The sequence below is a fragment of the Panthera pardus genome, unplaced genomic scaffold (genome assembly GCF_024362965.1).
Source record: "Panthera pardus isolate Hobbes unplaced genomic scaffold, ASM2436296v1 HiC_scaffold_22, whole genome shotgun sequence".
Taxonomy (NCBI): Eukaryota; Metazoa; Chordata; class Mammalia; order Carnivora; family Felidae; genus Panthera; species Panthera pardus.
The window spans coordinates 72,757,696-72,776,104 of record NW_026526788.1 but is presented as its reverse complement, the minus strand read 5'-3'; the positions used below and the strand labels follow the sequence as shown (position 1 = coordinate 72,776,104).

Sequence of the window (18,409 nt, the reverse complement as noted above, 5' to 3'; positions counted from 1 at the left end):
AATTGCAATGTAAGCAACCATGTTAGTAATTTTTGTTACAGGATTTCTATATGTAATTATTTTGCCATTTTCTGTTAATTTTTAAAGATCATAGGGGCGCCTAGGTGGCTCGGTCAGTTTTGGCTCAGGTCATGATCTCATGGTTCATGAGTTCAAGCCCCGCGTCAGGCTCTGTGCTGACAGCTCAGAGCCTGGAGCCTGCTTCTCATTCTGTGTGTGTGTGTGTGTGTGTGTGTGTGTGTGTGTGTGTGTGTGTGTGTCTCTGCCCCTCCCCCACTCTCTCTCTGTCTCTCTCTCAAAAATAAATAAACATTAAAAAAATGTTTTTAATCATATGGTTATGGTATTCTCTGGTCATTAGCTAACTTGGCTTTCTCAGGTGGGCATTTATGTTTGTCCCCTCACACGATATTAATAAAAACAACAGAATCTGTTTGGAAAATGTTCAGAAACACTCGTTTTGAGTTCTAATTTAAAAATACTGGGACCCAACAAAAAGTTAAGTGTTCTGGAGCAGAAACTTACATAATCTATCAGCTCGTGTGCAGCACAGTTGATGGCTAGGTGCAGATTGGTCCCCAGGTCCAGCCCCAGGTTTGCACAGATGCCTTCGATGAGGAGCAGCGGCTGCTCTATGGTGTCATAATTAATGGTTAAACAGCCAAGATGGGACATCTTGCCGGTGATGGGCTGCTGTAACCAAACCAAATGATGCGTGTAAATTGAGCGCAGTAAGATTCTTGGAGCTTCCTGGTTATAAACTAGGCATTGTTTATAAGCAGGTACAGCCCCCTAGATATGTCTCTGTGTCTCCACTAACGGCACATCCAGGTTCCTCTCATCTCTGCATGACCTTCCAGCGTACGACTGCCCAAAGTATCTGGAATCATTTCCTTAGCCCAAGGTTTCAAGTCGGACCCAGGAATACACTTGTCTCTTTGGTCTGCCTGTGTCATCTCTTATATCAGCTCTTTCACTGTACGTGGGCCGACCTGAGCTGCAACCACCAAGGTAGTGAATTTCCACCTGGTCTCTGTAAATGTCTGTCCAGCCTGTCCCTAACTCTGTCCTTCTCCATCTACTTCCAAACGCGCTCTTTCCTGTGTTCTGTCTTCCTTTGGAAGAATATAAGTATTAAAGCTGGAACCCTCCTTCAGGAAACGTTTTATGAGAAAAAGGAGTGAAGAACTCTGCTAAAATGCGTTGCTGAGGATGGAAGAATGTTTGGGACCTGAAGCAGCCCAGGGAAAGCCATGAGTTTCTATTGCAAGGTCAGCCCTGATATCCCTCATCATAAATTGCCACTATCCAATTATAACATAGTTGAAGCAGAATCAGTAATTCTGAAGGGTGTGTGTGTGTGTGTGTGTGTGTGTGTGCGTGCATGTGCATGCCAAACTCAAGAGCAAACCCAAGTGTGTGCCCGAACCTAGGTGTAACTATCCCATTTCTCTGATGATAACACTAGTCAATTATAAGAACCATCCAACGTTTTTAATGTCAGCGAGAGGAGCCTTTTATTTGGCAAAGGAATAGTTGGGGAAATTTCTGTATATCAACTGAGGAGTTTTGTTGGAGTCTTCTAAACTACAAAAGTATGACTTATTTAGAGTTTATCACTTATTAAATGCCAGCTACCATTCTAAATGCTTTACATACATACATTTACTCCTTACGTTAACCTATGAAGCAAGTACTATTATTATCCCATTTTATAGAGAGCTAAGTAACTTGGAACAGATTTTAATCCGGGAAGTTTAGCTCCAGAGTTCATGCCTCCACTGGTATGGCTGCCTCTCTAGAATCGAGCAACTAAGCTTTTTCTAACAGAAATAGAAAGTAGCAAAGCTGATCACAGGAGGACCGATCTTGGTCTGAGCTTCTCGGAACACAGAGGACAACCTGCTGGCATGAGGGAAACAGCGTCGATACTGGGTGGCTTGTTCATCATCGCCTAAGCGCTCTTACAAGGTCCAACTTTAGAGTGTTGTGTTCATCCCGACAGATGCAACTGTCAAGTACTTTACTTTCTGGTGTATTTTTCCATACATTTCTCTTCTCTCTCCCAATTTTGAAGAGGGATTTAATTTTCCATCTTTACTAGGCCGGGTGAGCAACTAGGACCATTTGCATTATCTCCGGGGTTCTTATTGGTTATTCTAACTATATGGTCGAAAGGTTAGGCATGGAGCAGATGTGTCTGTCAGAGCACCCACAATCACCAGAGTCATTGACTGATCAAGGTCAGATGGTTTCCCGAGGCTCTTGCAGCCATCCTGGCCAATCTTGACAAGAACTGTTTGTCTGACGCCGTCGACAAAATCTGAGCCCCCGTCATGGTTCTGGATATGGTGCTTTGGTGACTTTGCGGGACGCGATGAAAGAGATGGCTCTCTTTTTGTGCCTTTTGTTTCTCTCTCACTTGATAGGGGTAAGATGAAGATCGAAGACCTTTCCCATGTGCTTTTTGGCTACTTAGCAGAAATTCCCCTTCCCCAGCATTTCACCTATCAGGTTCCAAATACAATCCTGTTACTTATAAATGATTCTCCATGCCCTCTGAGATGTCGGCTGGACAGACAACTGCTGGCCCACAGCCTGTGGCCAGAGAGGGAGGATGGAAAGATCTCCCAGCCCTGTGCTCTGCCAGTTTCTCGCTCTTGGAGGAGGAGCACTGTGTTGTTTCGATTTGTGTCAGCCCTGGTCTTGGAGCTCAGTGACTGGGAGAGGAACACGGGCAGAGAGGATATAAACGAATTGTGTCATACTGAAGTGTGGTAAGGAAATACATAAACTTACTTGACTTCTTTTGTTTCCATTATGCCCTTTTTTGGTCTCTGTTTTTGGAGGAGGCGGCTGTGGGACAGAAGATGAAGATAAGTCACTTGCAATTATTAGGTCTTGTGGCCCGTCCACTGTTCTGGGCCCTGTCGCACTGTGAATCACACATGTGTGCGCTCACACACACACACACACACACACACACACAGAGGGACCTTACCAGCCCCTCCCTATTTTGATAATCTCCAAACCGTTTTTTTGAATTCAAGTGCATGTTCCCTTTTGTTCGTCTTTACGTTGTACCTCCAATCATTATAGATGGGGTATGTGGATAACATATCCGTGTATTTCTACTCAGGTAAATAAGTTATTATTCTCTCATACGAAGTCCCCTCCTTGCCCTTAAGGAGAAACACCACTGTGGGATTTGCTTTTAGATTGGTTTGAATGTTGTTAAGGTACAAACCCTTTGTCCTGCAGGGTGGACTTGTCTTTTGGAAACAGCCAAAGGTCATTAAATCTGATGAATCTGGTATGTGTAATGTCATTAGAGATTAAAAGATACTTTCCAAAGATAATTGGTGACTTTCAATACCCACAATGTAGGGTGTTGACAGTGTTCTAGATCCAGGATTCAGCCTTTAAAGGATGCTTTTTAATACGCAGCATTCACAGGCTCTGTAAATTGGGGTATGTTTGTCAAGAATCAGTATGGTTCACACCCAAGTATATGCAAATACAGATATCCTACTTCTTTTCTTCACGATGGAGTCAGCTGAACTTTCTATCCCCTTGTAAAAATACCACACTCAGGAAGCAAAGTGATGTGCGTGGCAGGGACATACACTGGTGAACAAGACAAACACAGGCACGACCAGTGGCTCATATATATGGTTGCCTGTCATCGTCTGGCTTCTGTGGCTTCCCTCTCAAGGGCTGCCTGGCCAAAGGCTCCTGTTTGCCCAACACCAGGATCCCAAGCAGACACAAGAGTCTGTGCCTTAACCATTACACTAAACTGCCTCGCACATCCTAGGGGCCAAATCCTTTCTTTGCAAATGCTAAGGGGTGATCTTAGCATAAAGCCAGCTGATGAGACTGTTGAAGGCCATTAGAAACTGGATCCGCAGCCAGTGAGGGAGTGTAGAAGTTTGCCTCCTATGGGAAACCCAAGGCAAATTAATACGTTTTACACATCAATAACAACAATACTGAGTTAATGAACTGTAATGAACTATAATTTGTATATATTGTCAGCAATTCCATACCATAGATCCTCTTTACATACCATTTCAATTGTTTTGTTAATATGTTTCTGAATTTCCAGAAGCATCTCCACACCCTGTAAATAGAATAATCATGATCTTCCACAACTGCAGTCTAGAAATTTTAAATATAAAAACTTACACCACACGCTGGCTCTTTCTAACTGAATATTTGTAGGGTCCCTGACAATGTATCCTGGTTAGTAGATTGGATATGGTCTATCAAATCAGAAGATTAAATGTGAATCTTCGGCCCTCAATTTTTATTTGGTTGAAAATGAGCGAGACTCTTCTCACAATCCTTTCTCCATTGTTCAGAATTGACAGGTTCAGTTGGTTGGATCAAATGGACCTCATTCTCTTTCAGTCTCTTGACCAACCTTTTTGCAGTACATGTCACAGGTCACCCAGGGATTCTGCATGATAGTGTTTGAATTAGTATAAAGCCACTGTCACTTAAAAAGTCGACACAGTCTAATGACTGTGGGATCTGCATACGAAGACAAATACAGAATGGCATGCCAACTGCTCTGGTACCCAATAGCACAACAGATATTAACTGCAGGGAAGATTCTGGTGCCAGCATCTGAACACGATCTGATGGATGGTGAGCCAGCGATGGATTCCTAGTGTTCCACAATCAATACATTGGGAGATAATGGTTATTCTCATAAAAAAGAATTCTTTATCATGAAGAAATTATCTTGAGATTTTTTTTTAATGATTTTCACTAGCTTGGATAAAAAAATATCACTCAATGTGTTACCAGAGAGGATGAAACATCCTGCATGTTTTTTCTGAAAACATCTGCTATAGAACACGAACATTTGTTCCTCCCAGTGCCTAACTGGTAGAATATTTCACGAAGATTTAAAGAGGCGTATTGGGGGCGCCTGGGTGGCGCAGTCGGTTGAGCGTCCGACTTCAGCCAGGTCACGATCTCGCGGTCCGTGAGTTCGAGCCCCGCGTCAGGCTCTGGGCTGATGGCTCGGAGCCTGGAGCCTGTTTCCGATTCTGTGTCTCCCTCTCTCTCTGCCCCTCCCCCGTTCATGCTCTGTCTCTCTCTGTCCCAAAAATAAATAAAAAACGTTGAAAAAAAAAAAAAATTTTAAAGAGGCGTATTGGCTCATTCAGACCATGGCAGAACAAGACAGACGCTAGCACACGACTAAGTAGAAAGATGAAACTTAGGATTCGTTCATTCTGTAAACATGCACCAAACCTCTCTTTTGTGCCAAGCAGTCTGCTCGGCCCCGGAGCTCTTACTGAACAGAATTGGCTGCTAGGAAAATGCCAGCTTCCTCTCGCTGCTGCCACAGTGCATTGGCCAGTAAATAAAGATGCCTCAACTCCCCCAAATAACAACCTTCCAGCACTATCAAGGCCTGCCAGGTTACTCACCCGGGGCTTCTTGGGGAGTCACTGGCACATGTCAGTGCTGAAAGGAACCAGAAATTGAAGGTGGCCTAAATGTGCCACCCCCCCCTTTTTTTTTTTTTGACATCTTGCTTTCTTCCCAAGTCCCTGATTTCCTAAAGTATTTTTTTTTCTCATTTTATAATTAATTCTCTCTCCTTCAGTGTCATAAACCTTAGGGACCCTCACTAAAGACTCATCGATGGTGGAGTATATTTTTTGAGAAAAAGCAGTATGATATACTATAAGGTACTTGTTTAGCTGTTAATCCAGGATGGGGTATACAAATCACTTCTTTCATTAAATTCAACTTCCCGGGCGATGACTTCCCACAGCTGACCAGAGATACCATTAGCAAAGGTATAGTTAGCTTTGTCGGCTGCTCCTGAAATAGGGAAGAACAAGGAGAAACAAGAAACATGGTTCATTGCTATGGAGATACTCGTGGGTCCTTGGCACATAATAGATACTAACCTGAGGGTGCTTCAGTAATGCAATATTTAAGTAGAGGGGGTTATTGTCCAGCATGGCACTGGTTTTGGCCACAGCTAGTGACACTGCCCCAATGGCCATGCTGCCACTGAGGACAGGTTCAACAGGTTCTGGAGGCAAGATAGGCTTCTCTGTAAGAGTATCTGTCCTCCCTAGAAGGAAAAAGAGTGATAAAAGATTCCTTTGTAGGAAGTTTGACTATGATAAAACTATCTATTTTTAATGCTTTACTTATAGATGTGAAGGCCCAGTATAAAGAAAGGGGGAAAACCGAGGCTAGACAGAAAATGCTCTCCACCCCAACCCCCAAGAAGTTTTTGTGTGATGTTCAGTAATCCTTAGCCCTGGATTTTGCCACTCTTAAGAAATGTTAAGACATTCAATATTAACTCCTTCAACAATTTTATGGGGTAGATACTGTTAGCCCACATTCACATATAAGTAAACTAGGGCTTAGGTTAAAAGATTGGCCCAATATCTAATAGAACGTGAATAAAGAGGATCTGGACAGTCTTTGGATTCCAAGTCCTTTGTTTTCTACACCTGCCATAGCTCCTTGGTACCCAGCTTTTTGTTGAATGTCTCTCCATGCACATGTATCTAACTGGTTACCTTTCTGGCCAATCCCAAACAGACACCTCATTATTTAGAAGTGGCATCCAAACCCAGCCACTGACCCTCACCCTCACCCATCTTTTACTCTCATTTGTTCCCAGTGAGCCAGCCTGATGAGGTGCTACGCCGTCCGTTGTAAATCGCTAGGGCCCTTTCTGCCCTTCCCCCAGCTGCTGGTCTGGCTCGGGTAGGTAAGATAAGTGGAAAAAGCTATGTAAGTGCAGAGTACATAGTAAATCTTTAGCAAATTCCTGTCTCCTCCTACTTCTCTTACGTTCCATGTTCTGTCAGTCAACAGCAACTGCCAAATAAACACCCAATGCTGATCTCTACCTATAATTCAGCAGTGGCTATCTCCCTGTCCCAAGAGATTTGTTTCATAGGATTCTTTTGCCTTGGGTGACCCTCCTTCCCTCTCTGGGCCTCAGCATCTGAATCTAGGAAATAAGAAACCATGTCTCCATGTTCTCTTTGATCCCCTCCTGGTTCTGGTGCTTTCTTCTTCAAGGAAACCCACATTTACTGGGTGTTTGTGCGTTTGCCTCACGCTAGGCGCTGGTGGTGCTCAGTTGAATGAGACATGATTCATGTCCTCAAGGAGCATGTTGGAAAGACATAAAACTCTGTTTACAATACCAGCAGCACTGGAGGGGCTGAAGTTCACAATATGTTGGAAAGCACGGAACAAAGGGCCATGATAAGTTTGATTATTTGCCTTAAAATAGCAAAGTTTACCCCCCTCCCCCAATTTTTCTTTATATGTTATTAACAGGACCGAGAAAATGTTGGTTATCCGTATCAAAGGATATTGCTAATCTTTAAAATATGGAGTGGCTTTTTTGATGAGCTAATGGATATTTTGCGGGGCAGTTGAAGGTCCCCCATACCACTTTTCTCTTCCCCATCCGGCATCGCCACACTCCGGTACGCTTCCTTTGGTAAGTGCTCACCTCTGGGGAAGGAGTATTTTTTCCTTACAAAGAAAACAGAGGGTGGGGTGGGGTAAAACCGCCTAAGATCCTCGACATCATAGCTTCAAGCAAGGAAGTCACATGCAGGATGGATGGTACCTGGTGGGGAGCCCGGCCTAGGTCTGCAGCAGACTCTGATCGGAAAGGCAGTCCAAACATCAGCCTTTCTTCCTCACATAGTGGTTATGGAAGGTTCTGTAACAGTAGTCACCGACCTTGCCTTTGTCCTTTTTTTCTTGCTGGGGGTGGAGGAGGTGGAGGTGAAGGGATGGATATTGTTTGGTCTTCCAGGCCCTTTTCCAGCTGTCTTCTCTCCTTCTCTTCTTGTACTTTACTTTCAAAGAATGTCCTTAATGGCAAGAAAACATGGCTTTACAACGAAGACCACTCGTAATTTGGGCCCTGTTTTGGTGCTGACCTGACCTCCATTCAATGCGTGTCAATAATTAGCTCTGCTTTTTAGCCACTTAAAAGCAGATCACAGCTTCACTTTGCAAGGCCCCCAAACGATGGTGTTGTAACAAAACTGTGTGGAGGAGCCGAGATTACTTTTGGAAGGAAATGCATAAATGTTTGGAAATAAATGTTTGCAGGTTGTATGTGTTCGTTTTAAAAATTATTTGAGGGGTGCCTGGGTGGCTCAGTCGGTTGAGAGTCCAGCTTCGGCTCGGGTCACGATCTCACCGTTGGTGAGTTCGAGCCCCGCGTCAGGCTCTGTGCTGACAGCTCGGAGCCTGGAGCCTGCTTCCGATTCTGCGTCTGCCTCTCTCTCTGCCCCTCCCCCACTCGCACTCTCTCTCTCACTCTCTCAAAAAGTAAATAAACATTAAACAAATTATATGAGCCCAGTCGTTTGTATATTTAAGGTAAAAATTGAAGATCTAATTTGATTAAGGGCCACTGGATTTTCTTTTTGAGTAAATGACCATCAAAAGAAAATTGAGTCAAGAATAGACAGTGAAATATATAGCATAATGGGCAGGACTTCATTTTCTTTTTCTGGTGGGGAGGAGAACTTAAGGTGAACAGTTCAAAAAAAAAAAAAAAAAAACTCGGGGAAGGCCCCTTTAGGTTCACCTCTATAAAAGTTCAGCTTCCCCAGAATAAGAAGAGGCTCAAAGCTTCCATAGGAAAAGAAAAAAGCCAACGAAGAACAAAGACATGGGAATTAGAATTACATTCCACTTATTAATGATCCAGGTGTTGGTGGGACAGAGCCTTCAAAGTGCTGAGAGAAATTGCTTTTAAATGGGATCTATACTCAGGTAAACTGTCAGCCATCAGGGCAAAGTGCTGGCATTTCCGCACACGTACGAACTCCAAAACTTTCCATCCCACAAGTCGAGAAAGAAGAAGATACAGGATTGAGAAAGTAGGGGGAAAATAAAGGGATGTCCTATGGCATCTCTGTTAGCAGATAGAGAGGAACCAGTCCAGATGGGAGGTTTGGGGGGAGAAAAATTCCAGGAGAAAAGAAACGGAATAGAATAGAAGGCATGAGAAAAACTACACTGGGAAAGAAAATGAGGAATATGATCTCAGCAGATGAGGGGAAAAAAAAAAAACAAACAGAAAACCAAAAAACCATTAAAAAAATTTTTTTTTACAAAGGTTATGATCCAACTCTGAAGCAAACTAAAACGTGATATTATGTAGAAGTAAGCAAGCGGCGAAGTATATATAGAGAGAGACAGAATCCGGTTGACCTTTGTTGGGCCAAGAGGCTTGCGGCACCGGACCTCCCCAAAAGGAAGAGTGACGCTAACCCTTCCTCAGCTGGGTGTTGGACAATACTTACACAGCCCCAGCAGACCCTTCCTTGGTTTTCGCATGTTAGAGTCCACCTATGGACAAGCATGGAGGACTTGTCTGTGGCTGAGGGGCAGACTCTAAGCATCACCCACTGTGACTACGTGAAAGGGTAGGAGACACTCAAAGATGGCGTATGAGATAGGGGGACGGACAGGACATCATCTGGATTCTTCGTGCTTTTCCTGAGAAACGTTCTACTGAAACTTATCCTGAATCCTTTGCATGGAAAGAGACTGAAAGGCCTTACGTGGCCTCCCACAGGAAAACTTTAAAAACAAGGTTTTCAGAAGAAAAATGGTATTTTATGCTGCATTTCGCTGCTTTAGCATATGCCTTTTAATCAACTTGCTGACTGTACCCTCTAGATACAACAGACCCATATCATTGGCGGGTGAAAGAAAAAGAAAAGAGATACATTTGTACTGGATGCTTCCATTTGCAAGTGGAAGATTTACCTGAGCACCTGGTCCACCTCGGCCTGGCTGGAGGGGGCTATGCCCCGAAGCTCCTCCGTGATGGTTTTGTTGACCCACTGCACAGCAGTGCTGACGGCCTCAGACCTTTCCACTTCCTCCGCCTCAGCCTGCTCGGGTAAAGCGTTCTCATGGACTTCAAAGTGCGTTGAGATCACCACTGAACATATGTTCTGAAAATAATATAAGTGTGTTCTACGTTTTCCCTACCTTTTGCAGAAAGGAAGAAATTGAACGTATCCAGCTTTTAATGTGCATGATACTTTATCACCAGTTTCAAAGGGAAAACGAGAATATATAATTTTCTTTGAGATATTTTTGTAACTGTTGAAACAGTGTGGAACCCAACTCCAAGGAGCATTTAAAATTATTACCTGGTTGATGTACACTGATAAAAACCTTACACTGAACTTCATTTTTATCACTACCTGTCCAGGAAATAACTAAAAGGATACAGATTTTAATCATAACTATTTTCCTCCCAGAGACTGTAGTAAAATTATTTCTAACAAATATGTAGCAATTCAAATGAATTATTAAAATTACTAAAAGGCATTTGTCTTTATGTAGTTCGGCCTACATATCTATGAATCTATGTAAATCCATATAAAAACATTATGAATAAACATCCCTGTAGATTTACAGAACTTACCACCTTAATAATGTCAGAGTTTTAAACCCATTTTTGCCCCACGTCTCCATCTTGGATCATCTTCAGGCTAGCAGGTCATGTCTGTACCAATATGACACTTAAACGTAATAAAGCCATCATGTTTGACTGCATGGTTCATGCTTTATGTACATAACTACCTACAAATTGTGTGTGTATATTTCACAAACGCTGAACTTCAAAACATTAATTTTCTACAATTTGACAATAAATGCTAATAAATGCAGTGGCGTCAGGACACAGTGAAGAATACATTTAAGCTGCTTCGTACCTTGGGGAAGTTTTGAATGGTGCAGAATATTTCCACTTGTAGGGTTGGAAGCCCCAGTCCATCCAATACGTTTCTCCCCACTACTTTGCATATGGTGGGAGGCTTTGCGAGTTTAGAGAAGCAGTTTGCCTTCGACACACACACAAAAAAAACAAAGATGACAACACCATAACTAATTTGTCTTTAAAAGGTCATTCGCATTTACTCTAGTTTCTACTAAACTTCTCCCTCAGTGTCCTCCTCCTGCGGGGATCAGGCTAGCGGCTCTGTGGGAACTGCCCCGGCCTCATGAGCTGAAATCTGGATTAGCCTGATGCCCAGTCTTTGGTACATGGAGTGATTTGTTCTCTTTTAAAAATATTTACTTACCTATTTATTTATTTTTAAATTTACATCCAAAGTTGATATGTAGTGTAATAATGATTTCAGGAATAGAATTTAGTGATTTATCACTTACATACAACACCCAGTGATGATACCAACAAGTGTCTTCCTTAATGCCCCTTGCCCATTTAGCCCATCCCCCACCCACAACCCCTACAGCAACCCTCAGTGTGTTCTCTGTATTTAAGTGTCTCTTGTGGTTCGTCTCCCTCTCTGTTTTTACATTATTTTTGCTTCCCTTCCCCTAAGTTCATCTGTTTTGTATCTTGAATTCCACATAGGAGTGAAGTCATATATCTGTCTATCTCTGACTGACTGACTTCCCTTAGCACAATACCCTCTAGTTCCATCCATGTTGTTGTAAATGGCAAGATTTCATTCTTTTGATTGCTGAGTAATATTCTATTGTGTACCACAACTTCTTTATCCATTCATTAGTCGATAGACATCTGGGCTCTTTCCGTACTTTGGCTATTGTCAATAATGCTGCTATAAACATTAGGGTGCATGTACCCCTTCAAAACAGCACGCCTGTATCCTTTGGATATATACCTAGTACTGCAATTGCTGGGTCATAGGTAATTCTATTTTTAATTTTTTGAGGAAACTCCATACTGTTTTCCAGAGTAGCTGCACCGGTTTGCATTCCCACTAGCAGTGCAAAAGGGTTCCTCTTTCTCTGCATCCTTGCCAATATCTGTTGTTGCCTGAGTTGTTAATTTTAGCTATTCTGACAGGGGTGAGGTAGTATCTCATTGTGGTTTTGATCTGTATTTCCCTGATGATCAGTGGCGTTGAGAATTTTTTCATGTGTTTGTTAGCCATCTGGATGTCTTCTTTGGAAAAGTGTCTATTCATGTCTTTTGCCCATTTCTTCACTGGATTATTTGTTTTTTTGGGGGGGTGTGTGTCTTTGATAAGTTCTTTATAGATTTTGAATACAAATCCTTTATCTGTCATTTGCAAATATCTTCTCCCATTCTGTCAGTTGCCTTTTAGTTTTGCTGCTTGTTTCCTTCCCTGAGCAGAAGCTTTTTATCTTGATGAGGTCTCAAGAGTTCATTTTTGTTTTTGTTTCCCTTGGCTCTAGAGACATGTCAAGTAAGAAGTTGCTGTGACGAAGGTCAAAGAGGTTGTTGCCTGTTTTCTCCTCTAGGATTCTGATGGCTTCCTGTTTTGTTTAGGTCTTTCATCCATTTTGAGTTTGTTTTTGTGTCTGGTGTAAGAAAGTGGTCCAGGTTCATTCTTCTGCATGTCACTGTCCAGTTTTCCCAACACCATTTGCTGAAGAGACTGTCTTTATTTCATTGGATATTCTTTCCTGCTTTGTCAAAGATTAGTCGGCCATATGTTTGTGGGTCCATTTCTGGGTTTTCTATTCTGTTCCATTGATCTATGTGTCTGTTTTTGTGCCAGTACCATACTGTCTTGATGATTACAGCTTTGTAATACATCCTGAAGTCCGGAATTGTGATGCCTCCAGCTTTGGTTTTCTTTTTCAGGAGTCCGTTGGCTATTTGGGGTCTTTTCTGGTTCCATACAAATTTCGGGATTATTTATTCTAGCTCTGTGAAGAACGTTGGTGTTATTTTGATAGGGATTGCTGTTCTCTTTTGAACTCTCAGCAGAAACTCACATACATTTATTTCTTCTTTTTTTTTTAATAAAGCATGAATTTATTTGCAATCAAAATGAAACATCATTTTAACTTTTAAAAAAGGAAAACAAGTCTTTTATTCTTATACTTAAAAGTCAGTTTTAAATGACATAAACCCACAATATAATTCTAGAAATCAAATAAACTTCCCCATTTCAAAGAACAGTATCTAACAAAATGTAAAACTTTTAAAAGCATTTCCAACATATATTTATAGGTTTGGTTGTTTTTTAAAAAAAGAATATATCATTGCTTTGGCCAGTGTTTTAACTGCTTTACCCAAATTATTTGTGCCTAATAACAACCCTATGGGATCAGTACTATTTTTGCTATCTTCACTCTATACATGAGGAAACTGAGTAGGAAGAGATTAAATGTTTTCCCCACGAGTTCAAAATAACTGTCTGAGCTGAGATTCACATCTAGGCAGGCTGATTCCAGAATCCACATCAACTGCTATCAAGTGATGGGGGAAAGGGAGAAGGGCACAAAGTCTACTTTGAAATGCATAGCATTTTGGGAAAAAAACTAAGCCCGAGGAATGTGGTGATACACTCCCTATTTTTATGTCAGGAATATGAGGCCCCCGCTAACTTTGGCCATTCCAGACGCGGATAATCTTCTGTCTGCCATGTTGGCTTCCATTTCTCATTTGGTGATGGTGCCTCAGAGTGAAATATGTACATACATATGAATTTAAGGGAGGAGAAAAATAAACAAACAAAAACTAACTCAGGATTGGAGTCTTAGCCAAATTAATTCACACTGAAATAAAGAGATTTGTTTTAATTAGATGATTCCAGCTACGCAACGGAGGAGAATAGTTGTTTGAAAATTATTAGTTTCTCCAAAGAGACTCCTTTTGGGAAGCAGACTGTTAGTCAAACATGACACACTTTGGAATTTTTTCACATACGTTTCTTAAAGACCCCATGTCACTCTTTAGCAGGCCCTCACCTATCCTTCTGTCCAAGATACCAAAGTCAATTGGTCTCTAGAATGCTGTGATGCAAACAGGAAAACTTCTGTGGGCCAGTTTTTATTCCTCTCAGCAAGGCATCTGATATTTTAGTGGTGAAGACTTCTGCAGAGGCTGTATTTCACCACCAGTTCACGTGTTCAAAGAGGGTTGTCAGAACCCTAGTAATAGCAGTTTCATTGATGTGGAAAAGCAGAAGCCATTTGGAAGTGATCCAAGAAAGAGGCGGAAGAGAATGAAGCTGAGGCCGAAAGCCACTCAAAACGCCTGAGTAAAAAGATACAAGATGGTGTTTCTACACAGAGGAATAGGAGCTGGGAGAGAAGGAAGAAGGAAAGTGAAGGTACACTCTCCTCAACCTCTTTATCATCAGATTGTACTGGGTTCTTTATCTGCATTCACCGCAGACCAGGCCTCTCATCTTTCGGTTTGAAATCTAATGACCTCAACCTACATGACAGGTCATCTAATACCCATCAGCGACGTGCCAGCTCGCAGGTGGGGCCCCAGCACTGCTAAAGCGAAAGTCAGTTTTCAAGCCATCCGTATATTTTAAGGACTGTGGTTTGGATGTTACAAAGTAGGTGCCTAAATGAATTGAGACAGAATCAGGAGACAAAAATATTATTTAGCTTATCCATTGTGTACTGTAGTGAATTTGATGCAACTAGCAAGGAGCATCCACGACGTATAATGTTATGTCAGGAGGGAAAAGGAACTAACATTCTTAAGTGTTTAATATGTGCCTTGAGGGAGTGATTGTGCCTTATCACTGTGTCACACCACAGTGCCTGGCAGATTTAGGATTCCACAAATTAAATCTTGTATAAACAAATACATGTCAGATACACCCCTGGAAACTTTGCATACATTATGTCATTAAATTCTCAAAACAACTCTGTAAGGGAAATCCTATCATCTCCATTCCACAGATGAGCAAACTGAATTCCAGAGAAATAAATTACACCGGGTAAAACGACCAATGTTTTAATTATTTACTGCTAAGTAACAGACTGCTCCAAAACTTAGTGGCTAAAGCCATTTATTCACCCATGAGTCTCCAAATCTGGCCTGGGCTCAATTGGGTAATTCTTTTGGCTGCTCTTGCCTGGAGTCTCCTATTCAGACTCAGTCATCTGGAAGCTTGACTGGGTCCAGAGCATCCAAGATGATTCAACTCATGTGTCTAGGGTCTCAACCAGGATGCTTAGAACATCCTAGGGGCTGGCCGGGCATGTCTTTCTTACAGGATATCCTGGAGGTGTTACATCTGTGAGCCCATCTACCTAATCTCTCTCTCCAGCAGGGTAATTGGGCTTCCTGGATAACTGCTCCAAGAGGGAGTGTTCCAGTAGTGCAGCCTCAAAATGGCAGCACTTACCCTGTCTTTGTCTGCATCATGCTTGGTGAGATGCTATTAACCAAAGCAAGTCACATGGCCAAGTCCCAAGTCAGTGTGGGAGAGATTTACATAAGACCAGTCACACTGGTGGTATGGTTCATTGGGGAACATCAATATGATAGTTCTACTAAGTGGCGGGGCTAAGAATTAAATCAGATCTGCAATCAGATCAGATGAATCACAAACTCTTTCAATCATGAGTTCTATGGTGAGGGACTAAATAGTATCGTACTGCTATTGCCCATAAGCATCTTCCTCATTGCTTCAATTCCTCTAGTATATAACAGAAGCAGAGAAGAAATGGCACTGGAGCTGAACATTGGGGAATATGTAGTATTTCCACTGGCAGACGAGAAGAAGTCAAGGGAAGACACTTCAGGTAGAGGGAACAGGAGAAGCCAAGGGGAGGGAAGTGAGGAACTTTAGGCTTCAGGGAATAGTAAGGAGCCACAGGGGGATTCTGAGCAAGAGACTGTTGGTCAGATTTAAGATTAGGAACGCTGCTCTGGGGGCACCTGGCTGGCTCAGTTGGTGAAGTGTGCGACTCTTGATCTTGGGGTTGTGAGTTTGAGCCCCACGTTGGGTGTAGAGATTACTTAAAAATTAAAAAAAAAAAAAAATTTTTTTTTTTTTTTAAAGGACCATTGCTTTGGCAGCACGATTAGGGTTGAACTCAATAGAGGGAGAGACTAGATGAAAATAAGGATGGCCAAAACCAGGCAGCAGCAAAAAAAAAAAAAAAACAAAACACCATTATCTTTTTGCCAGTCCAATTCTTGAACTTGCTTCAAAGTCCAAGCCCAAATTTTCCCAGATGCTACAGCCTACAGGGACCTTCCCTAACCCTGAATTCCTTTGATAGGCATGCAGTGATGTGTCGCTCAGTCTAGCACACAATCATGTATCACCTTATCTAGTGTGATTATGTATCAGTGGCTTTTATCCATAACCAAGGTATAAGCTCCCAGAGAGCCATACAAACTGAAGTCCTGGCTGCCTAGTAGACTGGGAAGAACATTAACACCGAGGAACCAGAGTCCAAATCTCCAGTCTTAACTTTTGCACCAAGTAGCTGTGAGACAAGAGCTTGGTGTCTTTGTGAAATGAAGAAGTTAGACTAGTTAACTTCCAAGAATTCCTCTAGCAAGAGACAGTGGGAAGAGAATGGAATTCAGAGTCGCATTCGTTCATTTGTGTCACGTTAGTGCTTGAGTGTCCACTATTTCCATGGAATCGCGAGGTACTAGGGACACAAACCTGGTCTGATTCGTCACTGTCATTCACTGTGTCCGTTGGGAAAATCATCTAAATTCACTGGGCCACAGTTTCCTTATTTGTAAAACGAAATCACAATTTTTACCTCCTAGTGGTCCTAAAGATTAAGCAACAAATCACATAGCACAAAGAGCTCAGCACTGCCCTCCCCCAACATACAGCTTTCACTTGTAGGCCACGATTGAGTAATATAAACATTCATGGAACATCCTCCATACCAACTGCCTCGACAAGATGTTGTTTTGAACCCTGTAAACACACTGTGATTCTTTATTGCATTTACATACTCTGCTGTCATATTGCCTCACCTTAGTGCAAACTCCTATCAGTTCCAACCACACTGCCTTCCAGAAGGTAGTTGGCTAGTACTTAACGGATCTAGAAGTGAGAAAACGCTTGTTTCAACTGCTCATTGCTTAAGCCTAAGGTACATGCCTGATCTTGTGCTGGGCATAGGGACTAGGGAGGTGGTAGGAAAAGGCCCCTGCTTTCCACGGAGCTCAAAAGCCTATGGAGGGTCTCATTACGGACAGGAAATGATTTAGGAACACTCAAGGACAATCAGTCCAGGTGAAGCGGGCAAGACTGATGTGAATTCGGAGTTTGGGTAGGAGCCGGTCAGATGGGGTCGGGCATCCAGGAAGAGGGCACCCTTCAAGGTACATACGCTTGAAATCAGAGTGCGACTGGGCAGTAATGAGGAGGGGGGGCTGGGCATGAGGCCACGGGGTAGGCTGAGGCCAAGCTGTGGCAAACGCCAGGGAGCTCACCCGTGGTCAAACGGAGGCCGCTGCAGGCTGCAAGCTGAGCTATGCGGTGTTAAGGTCTGTGTTTAAAGAGAACTGACAACCGCGCAGGGCGGCTCAGAAGCCTGCCGGGCCTGAGCGTCGCCTTAGCCACGAATGCGCCTACACCGCACTTTCCTCTAACTGCTTCCTGTCCACCACTTTCTCGAGATTCCTCCTGCCCAGGTTTCCGCACCGCTTCTTCCTTCGGGGTCGCCTCCCCGCACGACCACGGTCCTCAAGCCCGTGGCGGCGGCGCGCGTGCGCGACTCTGCGGCGCAGGCGCACGGCGTTGCCGCAGCGCGGGGCGGGGGGAGAGGGGCTGGAGGGAAGAGGGTGTTAGTCCCAGGTCCCTACCAGGTGCCCGTAGACGTCGGCAGGCTGGAGGTAGAAGGTGGAGTTGAGCAGCTCTTCCAGCCTGCGCGGGACGTCGTTCTCCCGGTAGTACTCCATCGCCTGCTGCTTCAGCTTCTGCAGCTCCCTAGTGGTCCCACAGCTGCGGCCGCCGCCTTCTTCCCCCATGGTAGGAGATTTGAGGCTACAGCTGGGGTTAGCCTGGGGGCCCGCGAGCGTCCTGTCCGTCGCTAGGCAACGCAATGAGATTTCCCGACCCCAGATCTCGCGTGGCTTCTCGCCCGGGTTCTTGCCGCGGTCTTAGGTGCGCATGGCTCCTCCCGTGCTCCTCCCTCCTTTTCCTGAGGGATTGGGCCTGGGGCTAGGGCTCCTCCACTCCTGACGCTCGCGCAGTGGCGGCGTCGTTTCCCACCACTTTCCCTGACACTTTTCCTGATGGGGAAAGAGTTCACGATTTCTGCGGAGGCGTGGGAGCGTTAGTCCCGGCCTCCAGCGGGGGACCGGAGCCTCGGATGGCGCGCTCTGGGCACCGGGCCTTCTTGCTTACCCTCCCTCCCCCCCGCGCACACTCGCTCGTCCCTCGCGGTGGGTGAGCTCCTCCGGGTGGCGCGGGCACACCTTGCCAGCCCACTCCTGGGGACGGATATATCCTCGCTGGCCCGTGGAGGTGCCAGGAATTCATTCATTCGCCCGTATTTAGCCGCCGGTCCCGAGGCCAGCAGCGTGCTGGCCGGGCACACTGGTGCGCAGGAGAGAACCGGATACGCGATCCCACCCCCTGCCCCCCTGCCCCCCTGCCCCTCCGCT

At 44.0% G+C, this 18,409-nt stretch overlaps 2 protein-coding genes across 5 annotated transcripts in view; one reads left to right on the top strand and one right to left on the bottom strand.

Moving 5' to 3' along the window:
- ENO4 (enolase 4) overlaps window positions 1-18,101 on the bottom strand; it is a 28,629-nt gene extending 10,528 nt beyond the window's left edge. The window contains exons 1-9 of one of the 4 annotated variants that reach the window (XM_019459564.2): window positions 17,606-18,099; window positions 10,767-10,895; window positions 9,808-9,998; window positions 7,756-7,889; window positions 5,937-6,106; window positions 5,716-5,847; window positions 4,070-4,123; window positions 2,800-2,856; window positions 526-690 (exon numbers count right to left, since the gene is read on the bottom strand). In XM_019459564.2, coding sequence (XP_019315109.2) covers window positions 526-690; window positions 2,800-2,856; window positions 4,070-4,123; window positions 5,716-5,847; window positions 5,937-6,106; window positions 7,756-7,889; window positions 9,808-9,998; window positions 10,767-10,895; window positions 17,606-17,770 — 1,197 coding nt within the window. In that variant the 5' untranslated portion in view covers window positions 17,771-18,099. Of the gene's footprint in view, window positions 1-525; window positions 694-2,799; window positions 2,857-4,069; window positions 4,124-5,715; window positions 5,848-5,936; window positions 6,107-7,755; window positions 7,890-9,807; window positions 9,999-10,766; window positions 10,896-17,605 lie in introns of all 4 variants that reach the window. The other 3 variants (XM_019459565.2, XM_019459563.2, XM_019459566.2) reach the window with 3 other exon arrangements.
- Window positions 17,660-18,409, top strand: part of HSPA12A (heat shock protein family A (Hsp70) member 12A) — a 165,099-nt gene continuing 164,349 nt past the window's right edge. The window contains exon 1 of the mRNA XM_019459561.2: window positions 17,660-17,771. Within this exon, the coding sequence (XP_019315106.1) occupies window positions 17,769-17,771 (3 nt within the window). The 5' untranslated portion in view covers window positions 17,660-17,768. The remainder of the gene's footprint in view (window positions 17,772-18,409) is intronic.